At 35.1% G+C, this 15926-nt stretch overlaps 1 protein-coding gene across 1 annotated transcript in view; it reads right to left on the bottom strand.

The window, feature by feature from the left end:
* Window positions 1-14732, bottom strand: part of LOC138315329 (scavenger receptor cysteine-rich domain-containing protein DMBT1-like) — a 46176-nt gene extending 31444 nt beyond the window's left edge. The window contains exons 1-4 of the mRNA XM_069256266.1: window positions 14569-14732; window positions 13229-13382; window positions 8936-9111; window positions 7753-7909 (exon numbers count right to left, since the gene is read on the bottom strand). Coding sequence (XP_069112367.1) covers window positions 7753-7909; window positions 8936-9111; window positions 13229-13382; window positions 14569-14635 — 554 coding nt within the window. The 5' untranslated portion in view covers window positions 14636-14732. The remainder of the gene's footprint in view (window positions 1-7752; window positions 7910-8935; window positions 9112-13228; window positions 13383-14568) is intronic.
* Window positions 14733-15926: the final 1194 nt, after the last annotated feature.

The following is a 15926-nucleotide window of genomic DNA, read 5'->3' as shown; positions in this document are numbered from 1 at the left end:
AAACTGAAGTTGTCAGTGTGTAGGATTGAATTTGGAAGATTGGGTTTTTTCATATATTTTCGTGTTTTTGTGTTGCCTTAGAAGTGCTTCGCACTTCGTGCCCTTCGGCCACGTAGGGCAGCGCCCTCACTACATTTTTATCTTATTTTCTTTTTATAACGGGATGACTAGTAATAAGTAATGTAAGAACTCTCAATGTATGTTACACATCAATGCATGTCATAATATTTCAACCAATGCTTATAATAAACTAGGAATTTGAGGAAGCATAAGAAAATTGATCGAAGCCTTTCTTTCAAAAAGGATACAAATAAAGAATTATTCTGAATGGTGAAACTTACAAGTAATCTCGGATGGTTGTCATGAGCGGTGTTCCTAAAGGAAGTGTTATAGGGTAAATAAAGCATATGGCCAGGCGAATTCTCTGAATGCGCTTAACCTAATGCAGTTACACCTAGATAACATTCGGCATGGTCCAAAGCATGGCAAATTACGTTCAACGAAGAAAACAATGTAAAGTATGGTGGCTGATTACGGTCATCTCGTGTTGTTGTGTTGTCGCCTTGTCGTGTTGTCGCCTTGTCGAGTTGTCGCGGTCTCAAACTGCGACAACCCGAGATTTAACAGTTAAAATGTCGACTTGTCACGTTTTCGAACCGCGACAAGTCGACAACACGACAAGTCGACATTTCAAACACGCTAATTAGCGCTTACATAATCTCGTGTTGTCGCGGTAAAATGTCGACTTGTCGTGTTGTCAACTTGTCGCCTTCCTGTTACACATGCGCAAATCATATGAAATAGCCACTATCTTTGAATATAGAAAACTGAAGTCAGTGCTTGTGAATATTTGGTGTGTTTGTAAGATATTCGATGTACAAAATTGTTTAAAAATTATATTTTCCCCATTGTTAACTCTTTTGAAATGTATTATACTTAACGGAAATTATAATATTAGATTAATTGAATATTAACAAAACAAAGGATGTTGTCAGAACACAAAACAAAAATGTTTGTACTATGAACAGTAACAGAGAGGACAAATGTACATGTATATCAACTTAATATTGTAAAATCTCCTTTACAAAAAATTGTGTTATTAATCAGTTAAAACTTTTTTTATTCAATTAGAAGAATTGAAGAGAACACGGATGATAAGACGAAATATTATCTATTATTACTAATTACTGTAATAGGTTATGTGTGTAGTACATCAAACAATAACCTTAATTTAAGATCTAATAAAGAATTTGATGTAAAACGATTAGAAAAAATCATTAAAACTTTAATTTAGTCCAAAGCGTTATAGAACAGATAAGGTGTTGTGCCCCATCTTTCTGGTAATTTGTTACCAGTACTTTGATCATCAGCATGCATCACAACGTACATAATGTAAATATATATATTTTTTAATTTGTTTATGGTAATACAGTAAGATTTAACCCTGGAAAGTTTTATTGTGTAACTTGACTACAGTAATTCATACAATAGTATACAAATGCTGGAGCATAGATACTTCCAGGGGACATTTAATATAATGGAACTCTTGCAAAAGAAAAGTACACAATTAGTATTTCTGGGTCTAGAAATTCCTAATACACAAAACATGTGTTCATTTAACGAAGTAAATATCATAACTAAATAATAGTCTTTCTCAAAGCGATCAATTTGTGGTTAAGAGAGGCTTGGCTAATTATGATACATTCAAGTGTAATTGACCTGTGTTAATATGGTCCGAGTGCAAAGTCAATAACAGCAACTCAAGTTACATTACGGAAACATCGAGTTCTTCAGGGTGGTGTCCTATGGTCAATGCTTTTTCTAGTAAGTAACATGCACATTAGAGAATGGTTTGATACTTGCCAAAGAAAATAATATCTAGTATAAAAAATAAGAACCTCAGTTTCGGTTCATATGGTGTTATACCGCCCTGGTATAATTTAAATTATCATATGACTGGTATTTTTGCTGTCTTTTGATTGGCCGATACGCTTCTCAGAAGTATTCATCAACTGCGATATCAACCCCGAAATGGCCGGCGAAAAGCACGCGAGGTTACTGGACTCAGTCCAGATATCTCTCGCGAGTCCAGTAACCTGCGTCAAAAATAGATCGAGGTAAACTCCCCTGAAATGTGACGTCATAATCACTTTTGACGTCGAGTCGTACCCAAATATAGCGTAACCGGAGTTTCCCTCATTCAATGACTTCGGGATAGTCTATTGTGACGCCATTATTATAAGCAAGTTTACTGCGATCAACGGTGATCAACAGAAATGAACTGCAAACTTCAAATTATGGAAAACGTTCAAGAATGCCAAACGGGCTGCAGTTGATACAATATTCCGGTTCTACCAGTCTACACCGTTAGCTAGAAGCAAGAAGCATTAGCAAGAAGCATTTGGATATTTACCATTAATACTACATGTAACTACTTTCGTAAACAGAAAGTTTGCAAATACCATCCTGTTTTTGTAGTTAATTCTTTTTGAAGAGCCGGGTAAATATCTGTAAGTGTCATATAATAAAACAGTTATCGACCTATTTTCAGGTGGATACGGTGAGTTATCAACCCTCGTAAATGATATAACCCTCGGCCTCGGGGGATATATCACTTACTCGGGTTGATAACTCACAGTATCCACCTGAAAATAGGTCGATAATTGTATAATATACATCCTTATATATGTATATCTTTATATTCGGTAATTCCTGTGTTATATTCGATACATTTACCATTATGCTCCGTCGTTATATCGAGATATCCTATGCCTTTTCCTTAATATTATGTAGCTAAAATTAAACTTTATATTCGGTACAAATTTCTTTAAATTCTGTACACACTTCATTATATGATGTGCAACCTTCTTTTTATAATGTGCAAACATTTATATGATGAAGATCAAAGCCGGCTTATAATATATGCATAATTTTTCGGCTGCTTTCGTCTTAGTGACAGTACTTTGTATAGTTGTGTAGGATTTTGAAAAGAAAATTATTGCTCTTACCAACGGTAGTAACCGTTTTTGTGAAGACTTACTAGAAATATGATTTTAACCGCTAAAACTACATGAAGGTGGACTAATTTTTGTTTGTCTCGGGATCTATCCATCCTTCTCAAGATATATCACCATGAAGATTACGATTTTACCGATTTTTGTATTTAAACTCATAAAACGTCTAAAATGGTCTATGCATGACACTCTGGTGGGTCCAAATTATTGGATCGCTATCTACATGTAAACAATTAATCCTATATCTACATTGGATCACCAATATAAGAGAAAAAATGATTTTGTTTTAATTTTAGATGTGCTACTATTTTGTTAATTCATATTATGAAAATGAAAACAATTAAGAGGCAAACGCTAATTGAATTCTTCGTTACGGAAAGGTAGTTGGTCTTTAAAGCTTTATATATGTGCCATACTTTTCATACTCACGAATCAAGAGCTTTCGGATATTTTTTTCACCATCAACCTTTAGAAAATTACATTTACAAGTATGAATAAGAACTGAAAATGATTTTGACAGTACGTATGCGGTCAGGCTATGAAGCCAAGATGTGGTCTACAATTTCATTTAACATTTTTATAAAATAATAAGAAATTATAAAGTGATAACTGCAGGTATGCATTCATATTAACATACATAAGGCATAAATTCTGACTTGTAAATAATGTTTACAAGGCATCGTACATTGTTTTCTGACCATTTGAATGATTATCACACCTTAAAACAATCTGATGGTTTTCAATAGTTTCTTGAAGAAAAAATTGCATGCCCAGTTACGGCACATATAACTTAACCAATCAATACATAAAATCGGGTAATTAATAAAACAAAATGTTCCCAGTCGCCATACATCATCTATGATATAGGTACATGTATATATTATCCGAATAGCGTATATTGAACTTTGATTCCTAGGCGTGGCAACATCATAAGATTTTTCAAATATCTACATATATATGTAGATCTGCTACCCTGTTGAGATCAGCCGCTATTTTACACTATATCTTATCCTAAACATGTTCCCTAACAGGTTTAGTTGAATTCGAACCAGTTGAGAAGATGGTTTGTTTATTTTTTTTAATTATTTTTACGCCCTATTAACAGCCAGGGTCATGTAAGGACGTGCCAGGTTTGTTGGTGGAGGAAAGCCGGAGTACCCGGAGAAAAACCACCGGCCAGCGGTCAGTACCTGGCAACTGCCCCACATGGGATTCGAACCCGCATCCCAGAGGTGGAGGGCTTGTGGTAATATGTCGGAACATCTCAACCACTGGGCCACCGAGTTATACCAGGGCGGTATAACACCATATGAACCGAAACTGAGGTCCTTATTTTTTATGCTAGATATTATTTTCTTTGGCAAGTATGAAACCATTCTCTAATGTGCATGTTAGTTACAAGAAAAATCATTGACCATAGGACACCACCCTGAAGAACGCAATGTTTGAGTAATGTAACTTGAGTTGCATTCGGATTATATTAACACAGGTCAATTACACTTGAATGCATCATAATTAGCCAAGCCTCTCTTAACCACAAATTGATCGCTTTGAGAAAGATTAATACATAATAATGATATTCATTTCGTAACATGTTTTGTGTATTAGGAATTTCTAGACCCAGAAATACTAATTGTGTACTTTTCTTTTGCAAGAGTTCCATTTAATTGATATCCCCTGGAAGTATCTATGCTCAAGCATTTGTATACTATTGTATGAATTACTATAGTCAGGTTACACAATCAAACTTTCCAGGGTTAAATCTTACTGTATTACTGTACAATATATAAGTTTTATGAAAAATATTTACATTATGTACATTGCGATGCATCGTGGTGATCAAAATACATGAACTAATTACCAGAAAGATGGGGCACAACACCTTATCTGTTCTATAACGCTTTGGACTAAATTAAAGTTTTAATGATTTTTTTCTAATCGTTTTACATCAAATTCTTTATTAGATCTTAAATTAAGGTTATTGTTTGATGTACTACACACATAACCTATTACACTAATTAGTAATAATAGATAATATTTCGTCTTATCATCCGTGTTCTCTTCAATTCTTCAATTTGAATAATAAGTCTTAACCGATTAATGACACAATATTTTTAAAGGAGATTTTACAATATTAAGTTGATATAGATTTGTCGTCTCTGTTACTGTTCATTGTACAAACATTTTTGTTCTATGTTCTGACAACATTCTTTGTTTTGTTAATATTGAATCAATTTAATATTATAATTTCCGTTAAGTTTAATACTTTTCAAAAGAGTTAACAATGGGGAAAATGTAATTTTTAAACAATTTTGTACATCGAATATCTTACAAACACACCAAATATTCACAAGCACTGACTTCAGTTTTCTATATTCAAAGAAAGTGTCTATTTCATATGATTTGCGCATGTGTAACAGGAAGGCGACAAGTCGACAACTCGACAACACGACAAGTCGACAACACGACAAGGCGACAACACGACAAGTCGACAACTCGAAAACACGACAAGTCGACATTTTACCGCGACAACACGATATTTTATACGCGCTAATTAGCGTGTTTGAAATGTCGACTTGTCGTGTTGTCGACTTGTCGTCTTGTCGTGTTGTCGACTTGTCGCGGTTCGAAAACGCGACAAGTCGACATTTTAACTGTTAAATCTCGGGTTGTCGCAGTTTGAAACCGCGACAACTCGACAAGGCGACAACACGACAAGGCGACAACACAACAACACGAGATGGCCGTAATCAGCCACCATACACAACAGATATAAGTTGTGTCTACTAGACCCAAAGGACAAAACAGGATATTACACAAACCACAAAGCACACATCAGAAAACACTGTGTAAGTCAAGACGATAAAGATGTTCTACACGTACGCCGTGGTAATTGACAGAAAAACATATAAATCATATAAAATATATATGGTGCTGTACCAATTTATGTTAAGACATTCCGTGGTTATGTTTTCTAAAGGCCCGGTCCAACTGAAGAGCGGATTAATTACGGATGAATTTAGTTTATAAATTTTGGCCGTTCGTTTTCATCCGCAACAAAATTGGCTTAAAATAACACATTTTCAAGTATAAATTACGGATATATTAATAACATTCTGCGAATTTATTACGAACAAATGCGGATATTTCACGAATACAAGCGAATACGATAACGGACGCGCTCCCGTGAGGTGTATAATGCGGATACGTAACAAACAATTACGAATATATAACGCATCTATTGAGGAAACAGATCGGAAGTATTGCGATTGTTACGGAAGTATTACGAATCTATTAATAATGCATTGCGCAGATGTAGCGGAGAGAACGGTTGTATTGCGCATGTAGGGCATCTGAATTACGGAGGTAAAAGAAGCGCGCTCGGGCCTTTCGGTATCGCTTTTCACAACAACACGACTGCAACAAAGATAATCAAGATGCAACTTTCATCCTACCTCCTCCAGATACAAAGAAGGTTCAGTCTGTTTCAAATTCAAATCAAAGCAGAAAACTTTTTCTTTTCTGTCTTTGAAACAATTTCATGACTTGAACAAGTAGATTAATATGTTGTTGGATACCATTGGATACCGCTGCATTGGTATTATTGCCAATGACCCATTATTACACCTGTACTTCTCGACGGACAGGAAATAATAGACAAATATGTCGATTTTTGCCATATTTATACAGTAGTTTTGGTTTACGCAACACGTTTGTTATAAATTCGCAAATTATTCTCAAATCAAATGCAAAACAGACGCAATACAAACGCTGAACTCAATATGCATTCGCCACAAATTATTTTAATTCGTGATGTCAACGTGATAGGGACGCTATAAATTCGTTTAACACGCTGTCCCAGTTCGCTATAAAGCCGCATAACCCAGTCTGTTGCGGATATCAACGAATAACAGCGGATATACAGCGCATATAGTAAGCATGTAATGAGTATGTATTGCGTACGAATAGCGTATCTAATGCGAATGATTTCCGCAATCAAAATTTTGTGCAGTTCAAAAATCCTGGGAACGGAAAAACATGCCATTGCGGATAATTGCGGAAGTGTGCGGATGTTAGGCGACAGATACAAGTGCGATTTACGAATATTGCGTATGTTCAGCGAATATCAGCCAATTTTGTGCGCAATACATTCGCAAATCTTCCTAAACGCCAGTGGGACCGGGCCTTAAAGGAGGAAAGCTTAGTCAGTCTACACGTAATACAGGGAACACAGTGGATGATGAAATAATGTCCTCATGATAATTACAAGGACTTGTTGTGAGAACCAGTGTTGGTGAATGTCTCTGGACTTATTTGTTGGACATCCATTTTTTTTCATTTCAATGACAACTTCGTGTAACCAGTAAGGAGGTGTTTTCCTGCAACATTCCTAAGCAAGTCTAGCCTTAAATAAACACGAGGCCAATAGGAGTAGTTTATATGTCGGATACCTCCAATATATCAATCATTATCCCCATGATTGGTGCTAGACACACATTTGTACAATATAAAGTTTATAATATCCTCTAGACTGGTCACCTGACCTGACCCTAAGTTGGTGATAAACCTTTCTTAGTAGAGTACTAGATTATCTCCCCTTAGTTGAAACTCAGAACTTTCTAGAATCAATTGTAGAAGAGGCGAAGATAACAAAAAACTAATAGCCAAATTTAAGTGACATATTCAATATTCTAGAGATTGGTGGCCAGCCTAGATATCCACTGAAAGCAGGTCTTACCTATATCCCATCATTCGGCACACCACGTTAGCGTCCTTGTTGTCCCAATTACGGGGGCCAATGTAACCCCAGTATCCATCATAGAATACTTCTACCCGTCCGGAAGTATTGTAATAACCCTCCGTCTCCACTAGACGTACGGCTACCTCCGACATATCTACAATACATAAACTTCTATTTCAAAATATTGAATTTTTATTATCTATCTTGTTTATAACAAGTTGTTAAATGAAAATAGTGGAATCCCTTACCGCAAATGGCATGTTTTGGATGTGGTCAAAGTTTGGCTTATTTGCCGATCGGCACGAAAACCACCAACATTTAACACACCAAAACATGTCTTTATCAAATAAAACACAATTTACCACTAATGTAAACACATCCTCTCTCTGGTCAGTCACGTTACATAAACATACATTTGGATAATCTGTAATCGGTTATATTGAAATACTGCTTAATTTGAAATGAAATTTAATTTCTGTTCACACATATCCCTAATGTTTTTCTTTGGTTATTTAAAATCCGGATAATTTGAATAGATTTCCCATTCCACATGGACTTCGATATATAGTTCTACTGTATATGCATTGACAGCGAAAGTTTGACAATCAATGGTGTAAATATCATACATTGGGTGTTCTAGCATATATGTTATGCTAGAACACCCAGTACCCGTATTATGGCAACCAATGCTTAAAGTTATACAGTTTAAGTGAAATAATTTGGCAAAAAATGACATGTTATTTTTTCGTCAATAATCTGTTGAAAACCTGAAGACATGATCAAGATCATGCTAGTTGACAGAAAACATGTTTGATACTTTATAAACATTAGTTACAATACAGAAATAATGCACGGTAAAATTCTAATGTTTATGCCTCATGCATGTTTAGAAGGAAACGTATGAGCAGAAATCACCTTAAAATTACAAATATTACACTGAAAATATGAAATGACATTGTAGACCACAGCATGATTTCATGGTCTGGCCATATTTCATTGCACTGTACATGTAAATATAATTATTTTGACAGTACAGCCAACACTCGTTTTCAGCTCCTATTTGTATATGCATTGTATTGTCATTTTCGAAATGTTGTTAAGTTTTGGTGGTAAATAAAATACTAAAAGCTCTTCATCATTTAACTGAGATGGAAAGTGAATAGTTGTGACGTCACCATACCTGTGTTATTGAAGCAGACGACTCCTGCATCGTTTGTATGGCTGCAGGTCGATCCGCCCCAGCCAGGGAATGGACAATCAAATAGGCTGATTTCGGACCCAGAACAATCTAAATAAGTCATCAAGATCAAGCCCGATCCTTGGCCAAATACAGCATTAGAGTAGGCAGTTCCTTGGCTATGAACAAGATATTTGATGTCAGTATACATATGATATTAATAAATGTGGTACATTCTGTGATTTCCACTCTCTGCCTCAACTGTACACGCGTTAATCGATGATCGCGATGTTTTTTCTTAATTTGAAATTACCAAATAACATACATCAATAGTAATATCTGAATAAAATACACAATTATGTAAAGTGGATGAAATGTTCAATTTATTTCATCTATTTTAAAATCATAATCTTAAAGTATGGTAGAAGGACAGTTGCTGACGTCAATATTTTGAAAAACGGTATAATTTTTACTCTTGGTTAAGAATAATCCATTGAAATGAATTTTTTTTTTATTTCATTGACTGTATTCGTCAGAGACAAAGAGTAATAATCGTTAGTCCGGTCAGATAGGACTTACGTGCATCCTCTTAACTAGCCAATGTTTAAGTCATATGACCGATTGATTTTGCAGTTAAAAGGTAACTGGGACAAATTGCAAGTACTTCCGGTCATGATGTCATACTGATGACGCCATATTGTATTTTGGCAAGTTTCAGCTAAATTTCACATGTAGAACTTTAGGAGATGTTCAAAATGTGAAAAGTTTATGAACGGCGGACGGCGCACTATGATGGACGAAATGTGATGACTATAGGTCAACTTGACCCTTTGGGTCAGATGACCTAAAACAAAAGGAATCAAGATGGTCGCCAAAATGCAACCATAGAGATAAATAAAAGACAAGTGATTTTTTTCACGTTTTGTCTCCATTTCTGACATCTTGACGACTTCATAACCGGAAGTTAATTCTAGTTTATGCAATGTAATTTTTGATTTCGTAATCAGAGAGTCATAAGGGTTCAGATAAACACTGTTTCTTTAAAATGTGATCGGGTGCACATAAACCTTATTTGAAGCTCTGACTATGTGTAATATATAGATATGTATAAATGGGGAGTCGAATTCTACAGGCAGTCCGTAAGTGATAAAAAAATACAAGAATATATTACCATCACTGTCTTTACGTCGGTAGGAGCATAGAGAGTTTTATCTTTATTCTGTCGGATTGAACAATGTCGGATACATTTATCGTGCGTTCCTTTTGTGGATTCGTGCCAGTTGCACTGAACTGACACGATCGAATAATGGAACGCGTTTGGATTTTTCTAATATGGCGGCACACATTCATTTATATGAAAGACATGCTTCGAATTTAAAAACTTATTGTTTTCTTTCTTATGAGCATTGAGGATAAAAAAGGAAAAACATAAAATATTTCAAAATGGAAATCCATAATAAATCAAAATCTAACGAACATTAATCCATTACGCCTTCTTTTAAACAAAAATAATATTTCAACGAGAAATGCGGGTCCGTTATGTGCCACTTGTACCGATTGTACCGCGTTCCATTAAAGATATATCATATTCGTACCGGTACAACTGGTATGAACCCGCAAACGGAGCGCACGGTAATAAGAGATTACACGTTATCCCGTTTACTACATACTCTGCTATGGTTGGGTGCCCATTATAGATGTCGTTTAGAATATCACAACCGATCCCTGTACCAAAATATCTTAAACAAATTGCCCTCTGTTTTAATGGGCTGATGCTTTGTATGTTACTTGAATTGATTACAATGTACCCCGGCCTGCCAAGAAGTCCGACTATGCATGAGTAAATTCTCACATCTTCCAGGTGTTTATCAAGATATGTACTTAAAGGACCCTCCAATCAACGTTGCGTCCCTTATTCTACTAGTTGTTTTTCTCAGATGTTCATCCTAAGTTTAGTATTTTTTCTCCGAAATTAGACTTCCTATGTTCGTAGAAGTGGGTGAGGTAGTTCGATTGGTATGGGCCTCAGACCACAATAATACTTCCGGGTCGTTATAGCCGAATGTATTGCATTATCAATCAATCTTTCATTCATTCATTATTCATTCATTCATTCATTTCTTTAATCCTCCAAATTGAAGAGTTATATAAATAATAATGAACAGGATAAAGAAGAACAAAAATAATAAATGCGAAAGGTAAATATACAAGAAAAATGAACAAAAAAAGACAATATATATATATATATATACATGTATAAGCATTAGTTCACATTCACAAAAAGTGGAATGGATATAACCCTGTAAACGTAACAATAGGTCGAATTAACGATGGACAAAAACTCAACTTTATGTGATAAAGTATTGCGTAAACCTTACAGAAAATTGACCCAAGGTTTGAAAAGAGACTGCCACGCTAGAATACTATAATATAATATCAAAAATAGACATATAATATCAGATTAAAACAATTTTTTTTATTAAAATGTTAAAGCTGAGTCATTGTCAGGAAAAAAACCAGACAGTCGTGTATGAAAGACAGAATTATATTGTCATCACCAAGAGCGAGAGCAATGTTGTGTGAAGGACGACCTAGTATGGTAGTAATTTGATCATCTCTTTCATCTTGGTCTAAAGTTACATATACATAAACTGGGTAAGAATTTACTATATTTCTATAGAAACTATCTCTGAGTGAGATTACTTCAGGACTGTTGCAGTCTAAAAGACAGAGGGTGACAGCATCTAAGGCATATAAGCTGCAACTACCACAATGTAATTCGCAGTCAGGTGGAATAATCCATAGCTTAGAGACTCTTTTACAATTTTCAGCTAAATTTAGAGATGCTTGTGACAGGCGCCAAAGAATAGACACTGATAATTGTCTGTGAATTAACTTAAATCTGCACAGGTCACTATTTAGATTCAGACGCTGTTGCCATTGCTCACTTTCTTTTGCTAACAAAACATGTTTTACAATATACTTCCACATTAATTTACTTGGTATATAGGTAGATTGTAAGTAATCATACAAGTATGACTGTAGATCGTATTTATGGAATAAATACCATATATCGGGTATATACCCTCTTTTAGACTTGTAAATACTGAAATATATATAATATAAACGTATGAAAAACAACTGCTTTACAGTACATTGACATTTTACGTTGCATATGGCAGCAAAAAAAGCGTAATTTGCATTGTTCCACATAAGATGAAATCGAAGACAGATCTAACAGACCCAAAACTATATCAGATCTAGAACGAATAGGGAAGTTTTGCATAAGTTTAGCGCAAAGATGCTTGGTAGTTTCTAAACGACGTGAATCGTTAGAGTACAACGAGAACCAGAGCTCACAGCCAAATAGCGCTCTTGGAAGAACTATGGATTTGTAGAGTTTCAGAGCTGTTACCGGATTAATTCCCGGACCAAGTAAATCACATTGCATCAGAGCAAAGCTTTGCCCACTTAACTTATGCACAACTTCATTTATGTTTAGGCGATCAAGACTGAACTAATCTACAAAGATACCGACATGTGTTGTACTAGTGGACTCTTCTACTTTGTTTGGCCCTAAATACCACTCCCTCTTTAAATTGAAAAATGCACGTTTTCTTTTGTTAAAAACAATAACACTGGATTTTGATACATTACACTTAAACATTTACAGCTGTATCCAAGTCATTTTTGGATAGTGAAAGTAAGACAATGTAATCTGCTTGTGTATAACAAGTTATGTTAATATCATGAATTGATAAAGCAAACCACAATAATCTTAAGGATATACGCATTATAGAATTTATAAGAGCGTGGAGCGAAGCTCTACTAACCATAACACGTGAGTGAGCATATAGAATCCAATACATTCCAGTACATTTGGACTTTGAAATCGCGGGACACGATTTCAAAGTCCAAAGTGTACTGGAATGTATTGGAATGACGGTGTGTTTACCCGTAACAAAGCATGTGACGGTGTTTTTTTTTTTTAAATTTGTAACCAAGCATGTAACGGTGTCTTTTTTATTTGTAACCAAGCATGTGTCGGTGTTTTAACCTGTAACCAAGCATGTGTCGGTGTTTTTACCTGTAACCAATCATGTGATGATGTATATACCTGTAACCAAGCACGTGACGATGTATATACCTGTAACCAAGACGGTGAAGATGTTTATACCTGTAACCAATCATGTGTCGGTTTTCTTACCTGTAACCAAGCATGTTGCGATGTATATACCTGTAACCAATCATGTGGCGTTGTTTTTACCTGTAACCAAGCATGTGTCAGTGTTTTACCTGTAACCAAGCATGTGGCAGACGACTGTGGCGTCCTTATTGTCCCAGGACCGATCACACACTGTTCCCCACTGTCCTGAATACAAAACCTCCACACGTCCAGAGCTTTTTGAATATCCTCCCGAAAGTCGAACTTGTCCAAGTTGTTGTCCACCTGAAAAACAAACGTATTGGTTTGAACATGGCTTTGTATTGTGGTGAATAAAACTGGTGTGTTATGGTTAAACCACTACCGAACCTAACAGTATTTGGTAAACGGTCCATTTTTCATTTCAACCTCGAGCCAAAGTAATTCAAGATTTGACAAAACGGAGTTCTTTCTCGAAATCGTCTATTCCCTTTGTGCTAGGCATTTTGGTGAGGAAAAAGGAGTCTCTTTCAAATCTGGATATGAAATATTAGGATATGTTTCTCGAGGATTTTGTGAAGGTATAAGTCTCTCATACATCGACGTTTATTGGAATTTTATAATTATGATACCCCATCATTTTTGAATAATTTCAAAGAAAACTGAGACTGCACATAATTTCTCCATACATGAATTTTTTTAATCAAAATCCTGTTGATTGCGTCTTCTATAGTAAACCCATCCTTGTTTTTAAATATAACGTAAACATTTTACTGAGAAAATATTTTGACACGATGCATTGCGAGTTATTTTTGCATGGGAAGCCATAGAATACAGCCTCATAGACTGTAGTTATGACAGGAGATAAACAAGAAAGCCTCGTACAACACTGGTGTATGACCGAGGATAAACCGTTATCACGGCCATAGGTATGAGAGAAAGTTTCATACGACACCAGGGGATAAACAAGCATCACGGCCGTAGGTATGAGAGAAAGTCTCATACGACATGAGTGTATGATACTAGGGTATGAGAGAAAGATGGGCATCCATAACACGCCTAGTTGTAATCCCTTTTAATTACTAGTGCAAAATGCAGAAATCATACTAATTTGATGAAAACGAATTCAGACAATTTAAGTAAAATCTGACTTGTTGACGTCTGTTTAGAAATCAATTGAGAGTTTATGAGTTTTCATTTCTTTTTCCTTCTGAAAATGAGGACACGTGTCATTGTAATTGTAACCTTGATCCCAAGACACAACGTCCTTTGACACATTGATATGGATCGAGGACTCTATGCAATGTGTACGTAGGAAATTCTTCATAAAGTCAGGAAAATCAGCAAACTTTCACTGCAAGTTGAATTTAATATCAGCCTATTGAATTGTATGTACATGTGTGTGTACAAATATCATGCATCAGTTAAAATAGTGTTCGTTAAACTCGTTCAAACCACATTTAGCCAAATTAAGGTATACTTGATTATTTACCTGTTTTGTATACATGATTTAGCACTATTCCCAAAATAAACAATCCCAGTTTAACATGAAACTCCATTTTTGTGGAAGCGTCAACAACTTTCCTTGAACAGATGAAGGCTTGTCCATGCACAGGTAGAAACAGTTTACGGGAATGAAGCACTAACTTAACAACTGAGTACTTTAAAGTTTTCTGTATTGTGTATTTTAAATGACCTGTAAGATGAGATGTGGGGAGCGGCATAGCTGTCACGTAGGCATTTACATGACTGTATGGTTTTAAGACGTCGACGGAGTATAAACAATATTTATTATTTTGACTATAGTTGATGTTTAATTGTGAATATATACAGTATATATATATATATATATATATATATATATATAAACTTTCAAAAGACGCTGTGCATCAGTAGATATCAAGAATAAAAAATATCAACACGGTATATCTATATATATGTCTAATTTGCTTTCGCAATCAGTAGCGCATTCCATATAACGCATAGTTTCATGGATTTAAATTCGGGATGCAATTAATTTCACCACACAATCCCCCTGATATCCAGTGTCTTTGCTCGTGTAATATTTAAAATAAAACACATGTCATTCGTGTAATATAACCTGGAGCGATTTTCATTGGCTGATAATTCATTGTGACATCATGACTTGACGTCAGTAAACAATGACGTAACGGCATGGTTTGAGGACGTCGTGATAAAATGGCGGCCTTCGCTGATTATTTGCAGCATAGTTTGACGTTGAAATTCTTCTGATGTAGCTTGTAGTTATGTGTTGAACAGACTTTGAGTGGACCAGTTTATTCTTCCAAACAAACTGATGAAATGTATATGCACATAAAATATAGAAATCACTGGTTCTATTGATATGAATATGTTGCTTATACGATGTATATAAAATTAACTAATATTTTATTTCCATTTGTCATGGTTCTAATTTTTTTGTCATTACATAAATTGGTTTCATTACTATTTGATTTGATTACATATGCAATGAATATTATTTCTTATATTTGCATACATCATTTTTATTATTTGGTGTTATCATATCATTTTCATTTTCCATTAGAGTACATGTATTTGTTTCCGTGACTATTTTATTTGATTGTCTTGTCTTTATATTTTACCAAGTATGTCATTCCATAGATTTCCTGTAAAGTCACCGATATAACATTCCCAGTAAACAGTCAAATGAACTGAATATCACAAAATTGTGAAATATGCATATGCAAAAAATTAGAGTTGATAGAACCGCGTCGTAAAACGTCCTTTGCGTAATTAGCGTTAATTTCCCCTTCGATAAATAAATTCAGTTGAATAAATCTGTATCGGTACAGCAATAAACAAGTTCGG

Source organism: Argopecten irradians, chromosome 2 (assembly GCF_041381155.1).
Source record: "Argopecten irradians isolate NY chromosome 2, Ai_NY, whole genome shotgun sequence".
Lineage (NCBI taxonomy): Eukaryota > Metazoa > Mollusca > Bivalvia > Pectinida > Pectinidae > Argopecten > Argopecten irradians.
Note: the sequence above shows the minus strand (reverse complement) of the source record. Positions and strands in the feature narration are given on the sequence as shown.